This window comes from Carettochelys insculpta, chromosome 1 (assembly GCF_033958435.1).
Source record: "Carettochelys insculpta isolate YL-2023 chromosome 1, ASM3395843v1, whole genome shotgun sequence".
In the NCBI taxonomy this organism is placed as follows: domain Eukaryota; kingdom Metazoa; phylum Chordata; order Testudines; family Carettochelyidae; genus Carettochelys; species Carettochelys insculpta.
In genome coordinates, this window is record NC_134137.1 from 65,041,535 (window position 1) to 65,066,710 (window position 25,176).

Consider the following 25,176-nt stretch of genomic DNA (forward strand, 5'->3'; position numbering starts at 1 on the left):
AATTATGCTTTTAAAATGTCACTCAACAAAACAAGTAGTTGTACTTCAAACCAATTCCAGATTTGTGAATTACAACCCGCTTAGGTAATTGAAACAAAGGGACTTTTTTAAAATACATAAATTCTAAATACTTTTGCCATTTATATAATCCACTAAGTTTGTCCTACTAATATACCCCACAAAATTTTATTTTTCTTTGCAGCAATTTTTCTTTCTGGCTTTTAAGAACTAGAATAACAATGCCGCGTAGAGAAACATTTAAAATGTTTTCAACTAACTTTAAACAAATTATTAAAATATTTTATTATGTAAAACACCAACTAAACTGACTGTGTCCCATTAAACAGGAATTATAAAAGCACCCTTTGACTGTACAGATCCACAGTTGCAAGGTATGGTCTTATTAACTTTCTGCTGTGGGGAACTTAATACTCAGTAAGACAGATACAACTCCAGTAAACAAGGTGTAAGACACACAAAAAATATTAGGTGCAGGGATGACTGGCGACTCCCACTTCAGTCTATCATTTGGCCAAGTCACAGAAGTTACACTATCCTATAACCTTTATTTCTATGATTTTTAAGTTTAGTTTTTCAGCATGGCTTATCTATACATCATTACCTCCATGGAATGCAAGCTCGCTGGGGACAGACAATATACTGTGCTGAGATTAACAGGATTCTTGTCAACTCTTTATTGTATATAGAAGAAACATACTTAATGAGCACTACTACATTCTAGAAAAATAACTCTGTCTGACCTTGTTTTTGGTAATTGAATCCGCAGCTCCCAGCAATGAGTGAATACAGGCAGATAAAGCTTCTTGTGATAATCCTTGGAATACTGCCCTCTGAAGAGAGGGGGAAAAAAAGGCAGTAAATCTTCCATGCCATTTAAAAAAATATATGTATAGGACAGTGACTCTGATCCTGAAGATAATGGCACCACTCATGATGCATACACTAAGGACATAATTTGAACAGAATTGGAGCCATATTAGCAGGGAACACAGTAAAATGCAGTGAACCCCAAAAATATATTTTCATAACAGACTGGATATATATGCACAATTAACCAGCTAAAATAAGGAACTCCCTGTTCAGATGACAAATTTGAACTGACTTTGTAACCAGTTAGTGACATTGTTAATCAGAATATGGTTTGCACACCTCATGGGTAACACTCTACGAGTAACCCTGGAACCTACCAGTGTTTTATCATAGCCAGTGACCTAGGCTAGAACATGCTTATGTCCCTGTAACTATTCAGCACACTGCCTTTGTAATATAGCTATGACTGAGCTGGAAAACCATTTTGGCCCGTCCTCCTTTTCCACAGCTCTCTTGGGTAGAAAGGCATCACACACCGCATGGCTCCACATGTGCATACCTCCATGCGCTCTATCCCTGCGTAGGCAAAATAGGAAAGTCTTCCCAGAATACTCTGATACAGAGTAAGGTGTGGACACATAGTACAAACTGTTGTATTGCAGAAAAAAGTTGTGCGACCTTGGCTCCACTGAGCTTGCTGTACAATCAAATGAGTGTGTCAGAACTGGTTTAAAAGACACTTTTATAATTTGTAGCACAGCCAGGGCTTTAGATACTCAACAGTATATGTAAAGCATCAGATTTCAAAAAGTTCACGGATGCTGGTCTATGATCCCCGCTTCTCCGTAGACATACTGCCTTATAATTGGGCACAGAGATAATTCCAACCTGTCATTTCTTTCCATCAAAAATCAACCTCCAGCAAAAATGTGTGTTTTCATGGGGTTTCACAGGGTTTTACCAGTATTTTCAGTTATATGTCAAATTATCATCTAGCCACGGAGCTTTCCCCTTAAGCGTAGGTTATCTGAATATGCACAGTATTTCTTGAATCTTCCATGAACAAGGTGTTTGTGTTTGCTTTTATTAGAGGTGTTCTATACAGATACACATTGTAATATACTTTCGTATACTTTAAAAAGACCCTCATTTTACAAACATTTGTAAAAGGTAAAATTGCAAGAAATTATCTTACTAAAATGTGGCACAAAAGATTTAAAACGTTGTCTAAGGTAACTACAGATAAATCAATTTTAAGGCCAGAAGGGACCGGTGTTCCCTGTGAGATAAGTGTACAGACAGCTGCCCAGGAGAGATTCAGGTGCCACCCAGCTGATTGGCAGGGCATTGTTCACAGCTCCCCTCTGCTGGCAGCATGCGTGCCTATTGATGGTACATATCCGCACATGCCTCAGTGCACGCAACACAACAAAATTTATTCTGCCCATGGATGTCAAAAATTAGAGGCCACAGAATTTTACCCAATAATTTCCACATCAATCCCATGACTTGTGATTGAGCTGGAGTTTGTGTTTGTTTGTTTTTTTGGTCTGTGCGGTACAAAACTTTTCAAAACCAACATTTTTCAGCTTTTTTTTTTTTGAAAAAATGTTTAGAATTTGTAGTATGCTTTTTATCTACTTCATCTTAAAATGCTACCGTATGTTACAGGAAGAGATTAAGTTTGCATACATCTATACATCTGTACAGTTTAGAGAGACACACTAGCGTCCTTCGGACTGTGGGATACCACATTCCATGTAGATCTGCTGGTGAAATCATAGTCTGCGGTCTGGGATTAAGGGATTCTGTTGTACCTATTTAAAAGGTAGAAAAAACACATTAAAAAGGTATCACTTTCCCCTCCCATCAGAAAACAATATCTCATGAGCTTTATTTAATGCACAGAAATGTTGCACATTACAAAACTGCTTTTTCAACCTCCTCTGAGGGAAAAGAGCTGACTTACAATATATTCATGTACACAGTACACAAGCAGCTGAGTAGCGTTTAAAATGTATTTTGGAAATGTACTGGATATTCTTCTTGGTGAATATACTCTGAAACATGTGTTTTCCAGGCAAAGGAGAAGGGCTATCAGAGAGACGAAACACAACCCTGCTCTCCCAAATAAAAATATTGCTAAGAAAAATTTGAACGTTTTGCTACCACACTCATTTTTTCAGACCATCAGTGCAGTCAGGGACCCATTCCTGAAACTACGTATCTTCCTTCCCCCAAAGACAACCCTCTAATTCTTCATCTCCGGCCAATTTAACATGTTCTACTAATGGTCCAAAGGAGATTGAGTTGATCCTCTGCTAAATTAATTATTTTTATAGACATTTCCTTGAAAATCACTGCAGCATCCTAGCTGCTAAAAGGATGCGATGCACAACTCCAGAAGAGGGTTACGTGAGAGCGCATACAGCGGGGAAAAGTAAGCGGGTTTCCATGGGGCTTTAACAGAAACCCAGGGGCCACCATGAGAGAAGGGAGTAAAGGAACACTATTAAGTAACAAGAAGTCCTGTGGCACTTCACAGACAAACAGATATTTTGGAGCATAAGCTTTTGTGGGCAAAGACCCACTTCATGCATCCGATGCCCATGAAAGCTTATGCTCCAAAATATCTGTCAGTCTAAAAGGTGCCACAGGACTTCTTGTTTTGAAGACACAGACTAACACGACTGTCTACCTTTCTGATACTATTAAATAAGTTTACTTTGCTATTCTCTCCTTACCATAAGAGTAGATGACCTGAGATTTAACACACTAGAAATACAGAATTTAGAAAACGTGTTAATATGGAAACACTGTCAGTTGTTAGGAGAGAGCACAATGATTTTGTCTCGGGGATTTCATTAGAAGTTACATCCTTCTTACAAGGGCAACCTTCATGACAGAGGAGACAGAAAACTGGACATTCACAGTGGGTTTTCCCAACAACTGGTGAAGGAGAATCTCAGAACTCATCTTTCCCCTAGATTTTGATGCAACTAACTTAACCGCACCGGCAAGCATTTAAAAAAATTAAAAACGGAAGGGAGTCACAGAGCCCATCACAGAACAAATACCTAATATGTCCTGTGCGTAGATAGTCTAATGATCTTTTACAACTAGGGAAATACAACCTAGCTAGAGCTACTTTAAGGTGGGTGCATAACTGGTGGAAAAACCATTCCCAGAGAATAGTTACCAATGGTTAATAGTTATGCTGGAAAAGCAGAACAAGTGGAGTTCCACACTGACCAGTTCTGGTTCCAGTTCTATTCGATATGTTCATCAATTATTTAGATAATGGCTTGTAAAGTTTGAGAATTATACCAAGCTCAGAGGGGTGGCAAGTACTTTGGAGGACAGGATTCTAGTTCAAAATTTTCTGTACAAATTGGACAAAGGGCTGAGGTAGATAGGATGAAACTCAGTAAGGACAAATGCAAAGTACTCCACCTAGGAAGGAACTTTCTACTGCACAAGTACAAAACAGGAAATCAGAGTAGGCAGGAGCACTGTGGAAAGGGATCTGGGGGTCATAGTGGGCCACAAGCTAAATATGAGTCAACAGGTGTTACACTTTTGCAAAAAAACCCAACATCATTCCGCGATATACCAGCAGCAATGTTGTTAGCAAGACACAAGAAGTAATTTTTCCACTCTGCTCTACATTTTTCAGGCCTCAGCTGTAATGTAGTGCCCAGTTCTGGATACTACATTTCAGGAAGGATGTGGACAAATTTGAAAAAAAAGTCCAGAGAATACCAACAAAAATTATTAAAGGTCTAGAAAACATGACCTATGCGGGAAGATTAAAATAATTGGGTTTGTTTAGCCTGGGAAAGAGAAGACTGAAAGGGAACTTGGTAACAGTTTTCAAGTACCTAAAAGATTGTTACAAGGAAAAGAGAGAAAAATTGTTCTCCTTAACCTCTGATGACAGGAGAAGCAGCAATGGTCTTAAATTACAGCAAGAGAGGTTTAGGTTGGACATTAGCAAAAACTTCCTATGAGGGCGTTTAAGCACTGGAAAAAATTGCCTATGGAGGTTGTGGAATCTCCATCACTGGAGATTTTTAAGAGCAGGTTAGACAAAAACCTGTCAGGGACAGTCTAGATGGTGCTTGGTCCTCCCATGAGTGCAGGGGACTGGAGTAGATGACCTCTCAAGGACCCTTCCAAGCCTATAATTCTATCTGTGGAGTTCCTAGTATTTTTTTCAGGTCTATACATGTGCGTTCTAGCTGGTTTTAGTCTAGATCTTTGATGTGTTGGCATGGTATGTCCCCAGACAGAAACCATGATAAATTCATGGAATAATGAAGACAACCACCAAAGCTGGAAAGATACAACTGGGAAGAAGTGAGTAAATTGTAAGACTGAGGGAGAAAAAAAGTCATCCAGGGAGTACAGACACATGATGTTAACGGAATCACCTTTATAAAATTTATAAAAATGTGGATCCCAAAATGAAGTTTTAACATTTATAGACTCAATAATTAATTGTCATAACAAGGGTTATAAAATTAGTGAAGAAAAAACAGCAAATGAGTGCAATCACAGTCTGATTCTGTATATTTTAAATAGGATAACATACTTGAACTACAACTTATAATGCACTCATGTAACACAGTACGCCAGAATCTCAAAAAATCCATTCTTCACAGGAAATTATGCTAGATGTCAAACCTCTCGACAACAAGAGTAAATATTTCATCAAATGAATGCGTCTGTAGTACAGATGTGCCACAATCACCATCATTATGGAATTGAGGCAGGCAATAAACACTGAAAATCCAGTTTATGAGGATTTTTTTGCAAAGACAATTTTTAGAAGTTTAAATAAAAATTCTTGAGTCAAAGTTCCATTTATGCCACTCTCTCCAAAATTCTCCAGATCCATCAGAATATTTGTTTTATTAAGGCAAATATAATTTTCTCATCATTTGTTAGCTTAATGCCCACAACATCTACTCCATCACTGTTGGACAATATAAAATAAATTCCCCGGCATACCAGATTTAATTAGGTTGCAGGACTCTGGATCTTCTAGCCGCACATCTGAAAATGAAGCATCAGAAGGCAATTTCTTCTGTTCATCTTTTAAACTTTGTGCGATTTGCTGCAGGGAAAACAGGCAATGCAACTATTACATTACATGGATATTTTTAAGAATAGGCTGTTAATGTAACAAAACAAAACAAAAAAGTTGTACTAATGCATCCAACCCACCTGGAATTTCATGGTAAAAACCAGATAACTGGCCAAATGTTGCTGCTGCTAAATGGAGCTGGTCAGGAACATTTTCAATAAAATTTTGCATTTTGACAGAAAACACTCATTCATCAAAACCTATAATGTTTGGAGGAAGGACTGATTCTAAATTTTTCACTTTGAATTAACAGTATATTATCAGAGGACTGCAAGATAAATCATTTTTCTGCTGCTCTTTATTGTGCTGGATTTAGCTGTAACCTTGAAGCAGAGACCAATATTGTCAAAATGTGTCATTTCAACACTTACCAAATGGAAAAGTTCTTTTGCAAGTCTAAATAATTTTTCATTTCAAAATTTAAGTTAACATAATAAAAATGCTTTAAAATTTTAAAAATGTTAGAATCTAACTGAAGTGCTCTGACTTATTCAAATAAAAAAAAACAGACTTTAGGTTAGTGAAAATTTGGTATTCACTTTTGGCCTTGATTTGGGAAGAAAAAAATTACAGTTCTTGAAAATTCTACTACAATTTCCCATCCAGCAACATTGTTGATACAGAAACAGAGAAATATTTAGTATTTAGATCAAATTCAAAAGATTTACACTGAATGGTTCTACTAAACAAAAACAAATAATAAAATATCTCAATAGGGTTTCAAAGCTTATCTGGCTCAACTCTTGTATGATACAGTGCTTGTATAGGTCTTGTTGCTTATAAGTTGCCTGTCAGACCTACAAACTAAGCCTGGACTCAAGCTGGATTTGTTTCTCCTCATATGCCGCCACCACCACCACCAAGAGTAATCAAGGTTCTGTAGGTCAGCTGTGTCCTCTGTGACACTTCCGCAGCATGGTGAACCTCTAATTATTGCATCAGTGCCCTCTGTGTAACCTCATTGCCTTTAATTGATTTGCGCAAGTGTAAATGACTGCATCTCAAATAAACAACTCGCCTGATAAGCTGCAAGCAACAAACAGTGGGTTCACTTGGTTTGCTGTGTTACGGGCAAATATTTAGTCAGTGAAGTAAACAGAATTATGTTTTATATACAATTACAAAACTGTCAAAATGGGAGTAATCATTTGTCACAGTAGGACCACCGTTCAAGTCATTCTTCCATAATTTAAAAAACAGCATCTCCAGCTTAGGTAGCTAAGATACAGCGATTTTGTATGAGAATGGTTTCATTAAGCAAAGTTGCTGGAATTGCTATTGTTGGGCCACAATACATGAATTTATTCACGTTCTGCAAAAGAGACACCCTTTACACCTCTAATGTGAAAGCAAAAAATTCATTCACAAAATGGAGAGTGAAAATCTATTCATAAATGAGCTGGGCAAATAGAGCAACTTTGACTGTATTATATGAAGACTGTGAGCCATTCACTGTTTACTGGGCTGGGTTCAGACAGGACCTTAAAATAAAGGTCAACATTACATTTAATAGACTACAAGTGCTGTAGTGCTTTATTTGCGTTAATAAAGACTGAACATTACTAGGTTTTTCCCTGTAAATTAGTCTTTCTAAAGCTTTTATGGCTCTTGTGGCTCTCCTTAAGAATCTCTAATCTGTCCACCTCTTTCTTAAAGTGTGCCACCCAAAACTGGACCTCATATTCCCGCTGAGGTCTCACCAGTGCCGAGTATACCAGAACCACCACCTCCCATGTATTACATATGACATTCTTGTTAGTACACCTCTGAACATTTGCTTTTTTTTGGTAACAGCATCACGCTGCTAGCTTATATTTGTGATCCATCATAATATGCATCCTCCTTCCCCCTTTGCTCCTCCCCACTTACCCCGCCCCCGCCTCCACCCCCCGATCCTTTTGTGCAGTAATACTGCCTAAAAAGTTATTCCACACCATGTGTTTGGGGAGCTGAATTTTCCTTCTTAGGTGCAGAACTTTGCACTTGTTTTTATTTTATTTTACCTTGTTCATTTCTGACTAAAAGCCTCTCATTTATTAATTTTAAATCCTCATCCTGTCCTTCAGAATGCATGCAAACCTGCCCCGATTGGTGTCATGCAGAGCTTTTATACCCATACTCTCCACCACATTATCCAAGTCATTCTTGAAAATGTTGCATAGTTCTGAAAACAGGACACACGCAGGTGGGACCATAGTAGATATACATTCCCCACAGTGATAACAAGACATTAATAACTACAGTAGAAGCTCTACTATCTGGCAACCTCTGAGGAACTGAGGATGCTTGTTAATTAAATGTGCCAGATACTGGAGTGAGGCTCTGGCCGCTGGCTGGGCTGCTGATCCTCAGCCCTGCTACCCTCCGACCCAATCCCAAAATTTAGTGAGGGTTATTTATGGTACAAGGTCATGGACAGGTCACAGGCATTAATTTTTGTTTATTGCCTGTGGCTATCCGTGACTTTTACTAAAAACACTCATGACTAAGTCATAGACTTACATACAACAATTTCAGTAAAAACAGAAAAAGACATCTAACTGAAATAGTGGTATAAATGCTTTATGTGAAGGCATAATGTTCCTAAATATATAAGAGTAATATGTTCACAAACATGATATCTCAACTACTTTATACAATCCTTGGCATTTTGTGTTTACTACATATGCTTGAACAATAGTATAGTAAAAAGTTTATACTTGAGAGAAAACCATGAACAACTATAGGAATACAGGTAGAGCATTGAAAATGACACTTCTTATAAAGCTGTATCAGTTTCAAGGACATAGTTGTAAAAACATTATATAGTTATACTGAATTGATTTCTATTACACAAGGTAAGCATTTGTACAACTTTAATCTATAGCAACGTGTACCAGCTCCAGTAGTCACAAAAAATACCTCTGAGCATGTTTCATTAGCAGTAAGTCTGACTATGCCATCTAGTGCTGTTAGGTCACTTGGAAAATGAAATGGACTAAAAGTTACAACCTTAAACACAATGGCCAAGTAATACAAGGCTCCAGTCGAATCCTTCAGCGTTCTGTGCTCTCACAGATAATTTGGAAAACTGGTGTCAGCACACTTTACTATGACTTACTGCTTCAATTAAATATGTTTCCATGTGCCTCAAATCATGTATTAAATTCAGTTTTCTATATTGAACAGATGCTTTTAAATCATTCTTCAACAACATGTTGACACTATAAGTCATTTTCCTAAGAGCTTGTATGAATTATATTAAACTTATTTTAGATTATAAATATATTTCTTGAAATTATTTCCAGTAGGGCCAGTGTGATTCGTGTGAATTTACCTCGCAGGGAGCTGGGAATGGCTGCTATGACAGCAAACTACTTGAAAGCCAGTTACTGGAAACTACTACTGACTTTACAAATTCACCTCTGAAGCTTTTTTTAAACCCAGTATCTGACCAGCAACTTAAGAACATAAGAACATAAGAATGGCCATACTGGGTCAGACCAAAGGTCCATCCAGCCCAGCATCCCATCTGCCAACGGTGGCCAATGCCAGGTGCCCCAGAGAAGGAGAACAGAAGACAATGATCAAGTGATTTATCTCCTGCCATCCATCTCCTGCCCTTGTTCTGATGGCTAGGGCACCATACTTTATCCCTGGCTAATAGCCATTTATGGACCTAACCTGCAAAAATTTATCAAGCTCTTTTTTAAACCCTAATAGAGTCCTGGCCTTCACAGCCGCCTCGGGCAAGGAGTTCCACAGGTTGACTGTGCGCTGTGTGAAGAAAAATTTCCTTTTATTAGTTTTGAACCTACTACCCATCAATTTCATTTGGTGTCCCCTAGTTCTTGTATTATGGGAAAAGGTAAATAATTTTTCTATATTCACTTTCTCCACACCATTCATGATTTTATATACCTCTATCATATCGCCCCTCAATCGCCTCTTTTCCAAACTGAAAAGTCCCAGTCTCTCTAGCCTCTACCCATATGGGACCCGTTCCAAGCCCCTAATCATCTTAGTCGCCCTTTTCTGAACCTTTTCTAATGCCAATATATCTTTTTTGAGGTGAGGAGACCACATCTGCACGCAGTACTCAAGATGTGGGCGTACCATAGTTTTATATAGGGGAAGTATGATATCTTTTGTCTTATTATCGATCCCTTTTTTAATAATTCCTAACATCCTATTTGCCTTACTAACTGCCGCTGCACACTGCGTGGATGTCTTCAGAGAACTATCCACTATAACTCCAAGATCCCTTTCCTGATCTGTCGTAGCTAAATTTGACCCCATCATGTAGTACGTGTAATTTGGGTTATTTTTTCCAACATGCATTACCTTACACTTACCCACATTAAATTTCATTTGCCATTTTGCTGCCCAATCACTCAGTTTGCTGAGATCTTTTTGTAGTTCTTCACAATCGCTTTTGGTTTTGACTGTCCTGAACAACTTGGTGTCATCTGCAAACTTTGCCACCTCACTGCTTACCTCATTTTCTAGATCATTGATGAACAAGTTGAACAGGATCGGTCCCAGGACTGACCCCTGGGGAACACCACTAGTTACCCTCCTCCATTGTGAAAATTTACCATTTATTCCCACCCTTTGTTTTCTGTCTTTCAACCAATTCCCGATCCATGAAAGGATCTTTCCTCCTATCCCATAACCGCCTAATTTACATAAAAGCCTTTGGTGTGGGACCGTGTCAAAGGCTTTCTGGAAATCTAGGTATATTATGTCCACTGGGTGCCCCTTGTCCGCATGTTTATTAACCCCTTCAAAGAATTCTAATAGATTAGTTAGACACGACTTCCCTCTGCAGAAACCATGCTGACTTTTGCCCAACAATTCGTGCTCTTCTACGTGCCTTGCAATTTTATTCTTTACTAGTGTTTCTACTAATTTGCCTGGTACTGATGTTAAACTTACCGGTCTATAATTGCCAGGGTCTCCTCTAGAGCCTTTTTTAAATATTGGTGTTATATTGGCCGTCTTCCAGTCATTTGGTACCAAAGTGGATTTAAAGGATAGGTTACAAACCACTGTTAATAACTCCGCAATTTCACATTTGAGTTCTTTCAGAACCCTTGGGTGAATGCCGTCCGGTCCTGGAGACTTGTTACTATTCAGCTTATCAATTAACTCCAAAACCTCCTCTAATGTCACTTCAATCTGAGTGAGTTCCTCAGATTTGTCACCTAAAAAGGCTGGCTCAGATTTAGGAACCTCTGTAACATCCTCAGCCGTGAAGACTGAAGCAAAGAAATCATTTAATCGCTCCGCAATGGCACTGTCTTCCTTGATCGCTCCTTTTATATCTTTATCGTCCAAGGGCCCCACTGCTTTTTTAGCGGGCTTCCTGCTTCTAATGTATTTAAAAAACATTTTACTATCATTTTTTGAATTTTTGGCTAGCTGTTCCTCAAAATCTTTTTTGGCTTTTCTTACTACATTATGACACTTAATTTGGGAGTGTTTATGTTCCTTTCTATTTTCCTCACTAGGATTTGACTTCCACTTTTTAAAAGCTGCCCTTTTCTCTCTCACTGCCTTTTTAACATGGCTGTTTAGCTATGGTGGTTCTTGGAAAACAAAGCTATTGGCCAACTGTGTCCATCCACCAAATTTCTCCTAAAATTCAGTAAATTTAACTCAAACTTTCCATGGACCAAAAAATAAAGATAAAGGAAAAAGGAATCATTCAGAGAAAGTTAGAAGCCCCACAATGCACACTAATGTAATGGTGAAAATTCTGGCCAGATACATCTTAGACCAAGTTAACTGAATTATATTATAGTAACAGGCAGATAGCTGTATTAGTCTACATACTATCAAAAGAAAAGAGCAGTCCGGTAGCACTTTAAAGACTATCAAAATAATGTATTAGGTGATGAGCTTTTGTGGGACAGACCCACTTCTTCAGATCATAGCCATACAGGAATAGACTCAATATTTAGGGCACAGAGAACCAAAAATTGTTAACAAGGCTGACAAATCAGAAGAATTCTGTAGTGACCTTGAAGCCTTCTTTTGTTGTCTCTGTCTAAAGGAATTCTTCCAACACACCTATGAACATCAGTCTGACTCTCTCAACCCCGCCACCACCAACACCAAAAGAAGTTCAACTCTATGTGGACTCCCCGACAGTTGCACTGAGCATCTGGATTTCCACGTACAATGCTTCCGCAACTGTGCTCAGACTGACATTATATGCAAACAATACCAAACAAGACACAATCTCAACTATGCTGAATGCTGTGCTGTCCAGAGTCTCCAAAATAATCTAGACATTATAATCAAACCAGCTGACAAAGGAGGCGCTGTTGCCATCATGAATAAGTCAGACTATGAATGGGAGGCAGCCAGACAACTCTCCAACACATTTTACACACTTCTTTCCTCTGATCCCACTTTGGAATTCCAAAAGAAATTACAACTACTAATTAAGGAACTCCCTGCTGCTACTCGGGACCTTATTCACTCAGATATATCATCTGAGCCCCGACCTGGATCACTCTATTTACTTCCCAAAATCCACAAACATGGAAACCCCGGACGCCCTGTCATTTCTGGTATTGGCACCCTAACCACTGGACTATCCAGTTATGTGGACTCCCTCCTCAAACCCAATGCCACCAACACTCCAGCTATATCCGAGATACCACTGACTTCCTGAGGAAATTACAAAATATCTGAAAACTTCCTGACAACACCATCCTTGCCATGATGGATGTAGAGGCTCTCTACGTTAATATTCCACATGAAGATGGATTATAAGCAATCAGGAATATCATCCCTGACGTCACCACAGCCAATCTGGTGTCTGACCTCTGTAACTTTGTTCTCACCCACAATTATTTCCAATGTGGGGACAACTTACACCTCCAGATTAGTGGAACTGCTATGGGCAACCGCATGGCCCCACAATATGCTAATACATTTATGGCTGACCTGGAACAACAATTCCTCAGCTCTTGTCCTCTATTACCCCTTTACTTAAGATACATCAATGACATCTTTATGATTTGCACCCATTGTATAGAGACTCTAGAAGAATTCCACAGAGACTTCAACAATCTGCACCTCACCATCAACTTATGCCTCGACCACTCCATGCAAGAGATACATTTCCTGTACCCTACAGTACAAATCAATGATGGCCTTATCAGTACCACTCTCTACTGGAAACCCACTGACTGATATACTTACTTACATGCTTCTAGCTTCCATCCTGCACACACAAGACCCACTGTTTATAGTCAAGTCCTTAGGTACAATCACATTTGCTCTAATCCTACTGACAGAGATAAAAAACTACAAGATTTCTACCAAATGTTCATAAACCTAAATTACCCACCAGGAGAAGTTAAAAAGCAAATTGACAGGGCCAGACGAGTACCCAGAAACCAGCTACTCCAAGACAGACCCAAAAAAGCCATTAGCAGAACACCACTGGTCACTATCTACAGTCCCCAACGCAAACCACTGCAATGCATCATTAAAGACCTACAACCTATCCTTAATCAGGATGCCACACTCCAGAAGGCCCTAGGTGACAGGCCCGTCCTCTCCTACAGACAACCTCCCAACCTAATGAGGATTCTCACCTACAACCACGGTCTATACCGCAGGAACACCAGTCCTGAAACTTTTCCTTGCAACAAAGCCCATTGCCAACTTTGTCCACATATCTATTCAGGAGATACCATCACTGGACCTAACCAGGTTATTCCCAGAATCACGGGCACATTCTCATGTTCCTCAACTAACATCATATATGCCATCACGTGCCAACAATGCCCACATACGATGTATATAGGGCAAACTGTAAACACTCTTTGACCAAGAATGAATGGACACAAAACAGACATCAAAAAACTCCTAACTCACAAACCTGTCAGCCAGCACTTTAATGGAGTGGGCCATTCTGTTAATGACCTGAAAGTCTGTGATTTACTGAAGAGGAATCTTCAGAACAGTTTGGGAAAGAGAGGTTGCTGAACTCACTTTTATATTCAAATTTGACACATTAACATGCGGCTGGAACCAGGATGGCAATTACCTGGCCAATTACAAGGACTCTTTTAACATACTTTGTTTTATATAACTCTGGACTTCCCTCCCTCCTACCACCCCTCTGCTCTCTGATTTGACACTTTGATAACAATTTTTCTGATTTGTCAACCTTGACAACAGTTTTTGGTTCTCTGTGCCTTAAATACTGAGTCTGTTCTGGTATGGCTATGATCTGAAGAAGTAGGTCTGTCCCACGAAAGCTCACCACCTAATAAATTATTTTGTTAGTCTTTAAAATGTTACAGGACTTCTTTTTGGTTTTGAATTATATTATCTGACTTCAGGACCAGAGTTTAATCAATGAGGCCACTCTGTTAGTTGCCAAAGATTTAAATATACATAAACAGAAAAATCATGTTTTCCATGTTCTTCACTATAAAATTGTATATGATATCTAAACTAGAAAAACAAATCAAGAAAGCTAATGCCATACCTCCATCATTTCCAGTTTATCCGGGTATGCAAGGTCCCCTGGAGCAGGCTTGTAGCCGATAATGTCTGTCTGAATGTAGATGTGTGTTCTGTATACAAGACGTTCTTGAACATCCTCTAACATCTGCTGGACACCAGCAGCGAATGCACCCAGTTGTTCCGCTGACAAAACAACAATACAATTGCTCATTAATGACATCCTAAAAAGTAATGTTTAAAAAGAATTAAAGTTTCACACTTTGTCACAAAATAATTTACTTGCTGCAAAGAAAGCCAGGCACAAACAATGTCAGAAGAGGTGCATACTGAGTGGTTTGTAACAAAGGCTTGAGCTCTTAACAGCAGCTTTGCTATTGATTTATTACATGGTGTGGGGCAAGTCATGTCAGCTATCTCTGCTCAAGATCTGCTCATAGGCATACTAGGGACTACAACAAAACATATCACATTGCACTGTAGTTTAAGTATGCTTATTCTTTGGAAGAGGCTAAAAATATGATCAAATTAAATCTTTTGCCTATATACTAAGGATATTCCCTAGGTTAGTTTTGTCAGATCCATAGTACAATATTACAACATGGACTAAAAAGTCACACTGCAGGACAAAGAGCTACATGCCTTTGGCCTACCTACACGAATAAAACGTGTCTGTTCTTGATCCAAACAGAAGTAGCGTAAGGCAAAACATCAGCTCCATGTTTAAATGGTAAAACCAACAATTTAGCCCAGAAGCTTTGTTACAAAGTGCTTTGTTTGTTTCTTTATAATCTGAGGGATTGGGATCACAATTCCACGCTTAGGAAAATAACTATCTTCATTAACCCCACTCTGCTTTGGTACTTTTGGGTACATAAATCATTCATGGAGTTATTGCCAGAGACAAAGTTACTCTAATGAAAGATTACATGGCTTACACATGAAGGTCAGTCAAAAGGCTCTTCCTTCATTGCTTTTGTTTAATCGGCATTGGAAATAGAAATACAAAATTAAGGAAATTCAAGATACTGAAAGCCAACCAACTGAACCAGGAAGGATTTCTTGGTTTGTTTTAATTGTACCGAAATTGTGCTGTGATTTTTTAAAAAAAAAAAAGCATCTATTACAGGTTCAACCCCTGTCCTTTCAGCATAGGTAAGGCAATTCATGATACAGACATCTAAGGTCTTGTCAACAATTATGGGAAAATCAGCACTGCTGAGATCAATACACAGGGTGTGGGGTGTCAATTCAGCAGGTCTAGTGAAGACACACTAAATTGACTTCTGATTGTACTTTCAACTCTGCTACTCCAACCAGAATAAGAAGCATAAGTCAAGTCAACTGGAGAATTTCTCCCATATACCCACTGCAGTGGGGATGCCCTGATAATTTGATCTAAGGTATATCGACTCTGGCTATGCTATTCACATAGCAGGGGATGTGTACCTTAGGTCAACACTATCCTATAGTGCATCCTAAGGTTCCCAAATCAGGAAAATGATAATTTCACATTACTGATATTTCTAAGGTAAAAAAGCCAGATGAGCAGAAATTTCTGTACATCTTTTTTCATACAGAATTATATACTACCAGGCAATGGAAATCAGAAAAAGTCCTGAAGGCATATGACTAGATTTCATAAGTTTCACAGTGAGCCATGAATCAAGAACTAGTTCGTATAGTGAATGGCACAGTATTTACCAGAGGTGGTTCACATCACATAATATCAAGATTTAAATTTAAGACATCTGCTATTTTTAAAACTGTTTAATTTATATCACATTATATTTTGATTTAATTATACGCTCCAATTGTGATTCCGTAAAACAGTAGGATTCATAGATTAATTTAGGAGTATACAAAAAAAGTAAAAGTGCGATGGGTACAATATATATATAAAATTATTATCCCGAAAATCAGAATGTTTCTACAGTTTCTGGCTCAGTATCTTCTCAAGGAAGCTACAAAATGTCCTGATTCATTTCAGTTTTCAATATTACACACACAAAAGTCAAAAACATTAAATTATATGAAAACAATAGCAATACAGAGTCCTAGGTTTGAAGCTTTGAGCACTTAGAAGCATGCAGAGTTGCAAACTACTTTTCCAGGCCCATTTGGCCATGCAGCAGTTTATAGCAGAAGACCAACTTTGAAGGTGTGGACAGACTGAGCCTATTCCTCAGTTTTGACTAGATGTATCCAAAGTTTGAAAAGATTTTTTCCAAGTTTCCTGTACACTAATGCAATTATTTTTACCTGTGTAAACTGGAGTTAAAGTGGAGGATACCAGCCCTAGCATCCCCTCCATCCCGCAGGAAATTGCCAACCCTGGCTCCCATGCAAAGAGCAAGACTTTCCAAATTATATAAATAAATAACTGGAATTCCTGCCCAGATATGAAGCATGATATACACTACTCCTTTCACTGTGCTCTATATGGCACCGATTCTGTGTGCTGCACAAGTGTGCAAATTCATTTATCTGAGCAATTCCCTTGACATTAACTGAATTAGTTAAGAGTAAAGTTACACACACGCATAAGCATTTGCAGGACCATGGCCTCATGGTAAAATAAAAATGTATCAAGAATCTCTAGAATACCACTGGTATACTCATTTCAATAAAGAAAATTTTAAACTATTTTTACCATAATGTAACAAAAGAGGACAAAAGTAATTTAAAATCTTCATGTCACATCTGACATACTTAACACATACAAAACATTCACATTCTGCCCCGTGCGAAGTTAAGTAGTTTCTAACATTAACACCACAGTCTCTCAGATTCCACCTATGTATTACCATTGTTCTGTACATGGTCTTCAAGCATCTCATTTTTGAGAATCCCACAGAGTTCAGACAAAGTTTCTAAGTGAATAACATGGATGATCAATGGTCTGAAGACATCATATAATGAGCCACACAATTTCTCCAAAAGTTTACTAGAAGAAAAGTAAAAAGTATGCTGTTATGAAAAATATTTCCAGGATACCAAAATACTGCAGGTTGAACCTCTCTCATCTGGAACCCTCTCACCCTGCAAACTCCGTAATCAAGCATGATTTTACTTAGCCAGATGACCACTCATCATGGGTGTGGCCAAGCTTTCCGTGGTCCCATAAAAAGTTTCTTCACAGTCACCAGTCCTGGCTCTTAATATTCTGCGCTGTCAAGTGTCTCCTAAGAGCCCAGTAAGAAGTAAAAGTGTTGGTAATGTGCTAGAATATACTGAGCTCCCTTCATCTGGCAAATTCTCTCATCTGGAACCAGTCAGGTCCCAAAGGTTCTGAATGAGAGAGGCTCAACCTGAACACTAAGATCATGTTACAGAAAAGAATAACTCCTGTATACTAGCACCAAACTGTTCTCAGTAGAACATATCCTGATTTTAATTTAACTTAAATTACCATACATAAAGCAGAATTATATAAAATTCTACATTGCAACTCACTAGTTACCAATCCAATTTAAAACAATCTGGCATCCCTTCTTATAACTTATATGTAGCTATTGAGAGCACAAGTTTAAATTCAGCCCTTTTTAAAGAATATTGCATTGTTGTAAACTCAGAAATGCCAGTATTTCTGCTAAAATAAGTTTATATCATTATTTTTCAGTGCTCCCTTTGCTACCATAGAAGATTTGTGTTTTAACAAAAGCGGTCTCACTCTCTCAGATGAGCTTCTCCCAGATTCCACAGTAAAGTCACAATGACATGACTGTGATCTTCTGAACATTTAAATATTTAACAATTAAATTAAAGAAATTAACAAGAGGATTTAAATATTTATTTTCATGTATTTACAAATTTAAGTATTCCATAAAAGCTTGTAGGGAACATAGAGGGAGGGAAGTCTATCTGTAATGAGGAATACCAGCCTTTCATCCAGATTCTAAACTACAGTTGTCAAAAAAAAAAAAGGGGGGGGGTGGGGGGAGGCGGGAGGGATATTAGATTTTTGGACTAAGTATAGTATTAGTCTGGCTTTCTGAAATGTAATTAGGAGCGTGTTTAAATACAAATTTTTTGCACCGAATTATAAACACCAACACTAGGAATTCTTGCTTCTTTAACTACAGGTTGAACCCCTCTTAGCTGGCACCCTCGGGACCTGAACGGTGGTGAATGAGAGAATTTGCTGGATCGCAGGAGGTTAATGTTATCTAGCAGCACTACTAAGATGTCCACTGCTTATTGGGCTCTTAGAAGACATTTGGGGTAAATTACAGCTAAATAACAGCACAGAACACTGAGAGCAAAGACTGGTAGCTGTAAACAAACCTTATGGTCCCCAAGAAACTTGGCCACATCCATGTTAAGTGGTCATATGGCTAATTACAATCATGCCAGATTATGGATGTTGTCAGACAAGGAAATTCTGGATAGAGAGGTTCACCCTGTTATCTTATTTTTTAAACCAATTTAGATAAGTCAGTGCCAAACTGTGAGACCAGATCTAAGTGTTCAACTTAGTGCAAAGTGACCCTCAATCAACAGTTCAGACGTAAAACTAAGCACCTTAATTGCAGTATCCCTAATGTGAATGTTCAGCATTTGTGAATTCTCACTGATGCCTGAGGTTGAATGAAAGGGCAAATGTGCCAGGTATAGTGGTACTCTTCCTGGCTTGGTCCACTCAAGATGTGAAAATTGGCCATTATGCATCAGATGTTCAAAATGTGATAATTTGGCTGTGCTGAGCCTCGTAACATGGCTCCTCTGATGCGGAGCTGCTATCCCTCGGCCCCTAAGCACTGGGGCATGGATCCCCAATTAGGCCCTAAAGGGCTCCTTGAATATAGTACCCCATGTGAGACGTGGAGGCCCTGCTGGCTATAGGGAGTTTGTCTTCCCTTTACTAGGGTTCCAGTGCCCTCTGCTTCTCCCGTCAAGCTTTCCACTTTAAGGAGCAGACTGGAAAAATAAATGGAAGTATTTCTCTCAAGCTCCACCCCTTCCTCTCCCAAATTAAGTGATGTCACTCTTCATGTAAATTTACAGAATATTAATGTCCCTCTCTGGTAGGTGCTTTGATTCTCAATGAATTAGTAAATTTTAACATTTAAATAATTGTTATTCATCAATATTAGTACCTCAAAAGAGAAGAACCAGAGATAGTTTACACACAGGTGCACAGACATTAATTACTGTGATAGGCATGGCGTCAAAGCTTGAATAAAGTGAAATAACAGCTTCCACAATGTAATTCTTTCAAATCATCTGCATCAGTTCACATTAGGTTCAAGTTTCTAAGACTATCTACAGAGTCATAAGGGCTATATGACTTAGTTGTATTTAAATGAAAGCTTTGATTCAGGAGTACAAACCAGGAATCATCAGGAAGAAGAATTAATCTACTCAAGCCACCTCAACTTTGCCCACTCTGATGGTACTTACTGTATAAACAGTACAGTAAACAACATATGCAACAGAAAGAGATGTACCACCTACTCCAATTTTGGTGTTGGTTTTGTGAAAAACTCATTGTAAAGCTGGTGTTCATCTTGGCATACATGGACCATAAAGGCACAGCCACTTCGTACCTGCATTGAATAAATACAGATACATAATTAAATTGTGTCTTTATTACATTTACATTTGAAGGGGCGTTAGTGACTGTGATCACAGATAAGATTAAATTGGAGGTAAGTGAAACTTGATCCCTTGGCTCTTCGAAATTCCATTACAGCAGAAAAGAGGTACTAGATCTCTAGTACAGATTTTGCCAAACAAGAAAAAGCTGTTTGGGAAACTTTTTATTTTTGCATGTGTTGGACAAAATTTAGGAGATCCTCACTTTGTCCACCTTGATTGCTACTTTTGGTTCTCTGTGCCTTAAATGTTGGCTCTGTTCTGGGATGGCTATGGTCTGAAGAAATGGGTCTGCCCCACGAAAGCTCAGCACCTAATAAATTATTTTGTTAGTCTTTAAAGTGCTATTGACTGCTTTTTTGTTTTGACAGCGTATTGACTAGCACGGCTTTCTCTCTGTCACTTTTCATCTGTGACACTTCGTGAAGTGCAACACTGATTTTACAAGGAAAAATATACACTATGGAAAACTGGACAATGTTGCACACTAATATGATTTCTGAAAATCTGTCACATTACCCAAGAGTGGTTGGATCTAGAAAGGAATTCGAGTTTTGCTAAGAAAATCTGAAAACATACAAAAAAACTCCTTATCACTAAGATTCTTACCAGAGCACAATGATCCCTGTTGTTCTGACTGGTTAAATCCATTACAGTACTCGTAATACTAGGGCCTAGCAAGAGTTCCCGCTGTGCAAGGTAACATTGATGGATTTCATTCAGAAGTTGCTGGTATCTAGCCAAAAAACAGACATACACAAAAACCAAACAATTGTGTGCAAGGACTTATATTTTCAGGTCAGCATAGGATACTAGTAAACTTTTCTGTTACATAGCTAAAAGCATTAAGTTAAATAAAAACTGCATTTCGGGTGAAAAAAACCTTGAACTTAATAATGTAATATATTTTACTTTGAAAAAGAGGTAAAATATTCCATGCCTTTAAAACTTCAAGCACTTGTAAATAAATTACATTATACTCACTCTGGCATCTTCTCAGATCTTTGCTCTATTTGCTCAATAAGAGTCTATGTTGAAAAAGAAAAGAAAAGTATGACCTATATGTATATTAAGTATCAATAATCTATTTTAATTTAGTTTTAAAATCTTTTTAAAAATTCACATTTAAAATTACACTTCAAATCGTAAAAACTTGCTTTAAGGTGCAAGGTCACTATAGCCTATTAAAATAAATTAAATAAAAATACATTAGACCAGTAGGTTTGTTGCTGAACTTCCAAAGAAATTCAAAATACTGAACCAGTGAAAGACTCAAGCTAAGCATGGGACTAAGAATTTGCTTATCAATAAACCAGCTTTTGATATAGCACTAGATTCTTCTGGAGGTGCAGAAAGTATTTTATATATTTCGGTTTATTCATCTTGTTTAAAACTTAGTTCATTCAAGGTAGAGGAAAAAACTGGGAATTGGGGGGAGGGAAAAAAAAACCCAGAAAGGCTCATTTCTTCCTCCCAATCTATCAAAAGCAAAGTGAGAGGCTGAAGTCTACTAATTTTAAAATCTTGAAATATGTGTGAACCATAAAGTCAGATTAATTCACTAGCTACAAACATGTCCTTTAATAATTCAGTTTTAAGTATAAAACATGATCTGATATTTATTTTTCTTGTGTGTCAGTGCATTTAAAGGTGATTTTATTTAATTAATAACAAAACTTTATTAAAGTGCTGTTTGTGTGTATTTTTAATTTAATTCCAATCTCCACCCAAGTGCAGCCTGACACAAATAATCGGTAAAATGTAATCATCATCTACTAAATAAGAAAATCATCATTCACCATTGTCTAACACAGGAAAGCAGAGCTGACTCCTATCATTAAAACAGAAAAAAATGCACTAACAATGAATTTTAATGACTTCGTTATCAGCTATTAATTACCAAAGCTACTTACTCTAACTTTGGGAGCAGCAGCTCTGAATTTTACATAAAATAGTGTGAAGGCATTATCAGAATTTGGCACAGATGAAGGATCCTGAAAAGAGAAAGAAGCAACAGATAAATAAATTGCTTCTACATTTAGCTGATAGTATTAATTAATAGAGACACTGATGCTTTTGAGGAAGTGTCTTGTGAAATGTTTGCATTTTGATGCTTTTGGCAACTTTCCATTCAGCATGATAAAGGCCAGCCCCCACTCAAAAATTCAGATAAACCCAGTTTGGAGAACAATATTCAAGACCAGAGCACCAAGGGTAAGAATATTTATTGCATGTTTTCATTTTTACTTCTCTCCTTTCTTCTCCACTAATAAAGAGTCAAATTTCCAGCAACGGTGACTACTGATACATGAAAACGTAGCTTCTATCTTTGCAAATCTGATGCTGAGTTAACACTCAATTCTCTCTTAAGCCTGAGCGAGAGGCCAGAGTTCTCAGTCCTTGCTGTCCGTGGTTCAGCTCAGTGAAGATGAAGAGCCTTCACCAGCCATAACAACAAAACAGAAGGAACAAATGGAGAGCAGGAAAAAAAAATTCTTGTGATTTTTAATACCTTCTGGATAATTTAGCTACCAGAATCACCCCCCGCCACCTCTTCTCAGGCCGGTCTATACCAGGGGCAGGTACTGGGGGCAGAAGGGAGTAGCACCAGTCAGCCTGTGACTTGAAGAGGGCAAAAAGTACCCCCATCTCGAACTCTTCTTTACCTTCCCTGCAAGCAGCCTGGCTGTACATCCACCACTCTGGTTTCTGGTCTGTTGGGAGGCTGATAGAAGACCTTCATAGGAAATGCAGAAGAGACTACACAAAGAGGACTACTCCTCACTGAATTCCTTCCCATAAAATGTCTGAATTTCTTTACTGGATCAGACCTGTGGTCCATCTAATGCACTAGCTGTCTCTGAGGCCACACTATTTGTTTCAGAGGAAAGTGCAAAAAACTGCACTGTAGAAAGATGTGAAGTAATCTGCTCCCCCATAAAGATCTCATTCATATTTCCTAATAGCTAGAGATTGGCTTAAACCCTGAAATATGGAGGTTTCACCTCTCTTCTGATGCTCTGTTAGCAGTAACTCACATAACTCTGGATATTCTTGTTATTCATACAGCTGTCTGATCCACTTTTAATGTAGCTAAAGTCTGACAGGGTCCCAGAGTCGAGGCTCCATACCAAGACTTAATACCCACACTGCCATTTTACAGACCCACAGTTTGAGCTTTGCAAGGCTGAGTCAGCCAGTCGTGGGTCTGTGTTGTGATGTATGTGTATTCTTGAAGTATGTCCTTGTTGAGGCAGTAGCGGGTAAGAGTGGTAGGTCCACAGCAATGAGTCTCAGAGCCCAAGTCAACCATCTTGGGTTAGCAGAGCTCATGCAACAGGACTAAAGACAGGGTAGACCAGGGTGGCCAACACGTGGCCTGCAGGCCAAAATCCAGCCTGTGGAGCCTTTTCATCCAATCCACGAAGCTGGCAGAGGAACCATTTTGATAGCCAGGTGCGGGGCACGAGATCGGCAACCTGAGGCGCCGTAGCCACATGCAGCTCTTTAAGGAGCCACCTGTGGCTCCAGACGCTGCTGATGCCGACTCCTCCTCCGGCTCCCTGCCCTGACCCTGATGAAATAATGAAACTCAATTTAATTGGTTTAATGTCCAGCAGGAGGGAGCCAGCCGTTAAACCAATTAAATTGAGTTCCATTATTTCAGTGCAACAGGGCAGGGAGCTGCCTGCAAGGGGGGAGGGAAGGAGAGGCAGCAGTAGAGCTGGGGGGAGCTGCACTGAGGAGGAGACGAAGGAGCAGCTGAGGAGCAGCAGCAGCAGCTCGTGTCTAAGGTAGGTTAATCCTGGGTTTGGCGATGAGAGGGATTGAGTCTGGGTGCAGGTTTGGGGCTGAAAGGGGTTAACCCTGGGGGTTGGGAGTGTGGTTTGGGACTGAGAGCGATTAAGCCTGAAGCTGAGGGGAAACAGGGGGTACGGGTTTAGAGCTACTTTGTGTTCAGCCCCCAGAACATATAAAAAATTGCCTTGTGGCCCCCCGATGTAAAAGGGTTAGCCAGCCCTGGTGTGGACGTTCAGGCTCAGATTGGAGCCCAGGCTCTGAAACCAAACAGGAAGGGTTGGTCTCAAATACTGGGCTCAGACCTCAGCCTAGTCTCTGAGACCCTTGTCTTCCCACCCTCAAAGGGTTTCAGAACCCAGGCTCCAGCCCACACATCTGCATTTTTATTTCTAGCCTCACAGCATAAGCCCACCTCACTTGACCTGCCGAGAGTCCCTTTTTTTTGGCATTGTAGATAGAGTCTTCCTTGGCAGGAGATATAGGGGGAGAGACAGAAGGAGCAGATATGAAAAGCACTGAGATTGAAGGAGTAGGGAACAAAAGAGATTTTTGGGAGATGAGACAAAATATGGAAAAAATGGGGAAGAGAGAGATAGAGAAATGCAGCCAAAGAGAAGGGGAAGAAAATCGAGGAAAGGATGACAACAAAAGTAATGAAAAAGAAAAGCATGTAAAATAAAACAATGGAGACACAATACGTTACCTCTGTAAACGTGTACAATATAACACAAGTCTAAATGGCAAAACGTTAGTGTGCTCACAGTCAACTTCTGAGAAAGGAAATGGGCTTCTTCTGCGCCCACACCTTCTGAATCATGCTACAAAACCCTCTCAGGAACTATTACTTACACCTCTCCAGTTCTGCAGCTATGCCAGAGTATTGCAAACTAATGCACATTACGTACTATTCAGAAGAAAGTATTTGAACGTACCATACCACCAAAAAAGGATCATCTAATACAACAATGTAATGTTAACATCAGTCAAATTATTAAAATAAGTTGCAGGTTTTTTTTTTTATTTCTGTCTAGGGCTATTACAAATACATTAGACTAATCAAGATAATACCTGCTTACCCAACTTACCCTTTTTATCAACTGGCTTGTGAGATTCTGCAGTGTATTCACAGTGTATGTTTTCATTAGGTGCATAGCTTTAGAAAGACACTGTTTAAACTTAACCAAATACACTGGGTAATCTTTAAAATTAGGCTGCAAAGAACAAAGAAAAGCATTTTAAATTTGGCAGTAATGGTACACATAAAAACACTTCTAAAGAAAAAATAATAGGTAAAAGTATCCCATGCAAGCCAACTAGCTGGTTTA

At 38.8% G+C, this 25,176-nt stretch overlaps 1 protein-coding gene across 2 annotated transcripts in view; it reads right to left on the reverse strand.

The window, feature by feature from the left end:
* The window catches only part of COG3 (component of oligomeric golgi complex 3), a 55,060-nt gene that overhangs the window by 18,781 nt on the left and 11,103 nt on the right, over positions 1–25,176 (reverse strand). For both annotated transcript variants that reach the window (XM_074988111.1, XM_074988120.1), the window contains 10 exons: positions 24,937–25,062; positions 21,964–22,044; positions 21,035–21,078; positions 20,660–20,786; positions 19,910–20,001; positions 17,260–17,399; positions 14,478–14,638; positions 5,845–5,950; positions 2,524–2,648; positions 762–851 (listed from right to left, as the gene is read on the reverse strand). In XM_074988111.1, the coding sequence (XP_074844212.1) occupies positions 762–851; positions 2,524–2,648; positions 5,845–5,950; positions 14,478–14,638; positions 17,260–17,399; positions 19,910–20,001; positions 20,660–20,786; positions 21,035–21,078; positions 21,964–22,044; positions 24,937–25,062 (1,092 nt within the window). The remainder of the gene's footprint in view (positions 1–761; positions 852–2,523; positions 2,649–5,844; positions 5,951–14,477; positions 14,639–17,259; positions 17,400–19,909; positions 20,002–20,659; positions 20,787–21,034; positions 21,079–21,963; positions 22,045–24,936; positions 25,063–25,176) is intronic.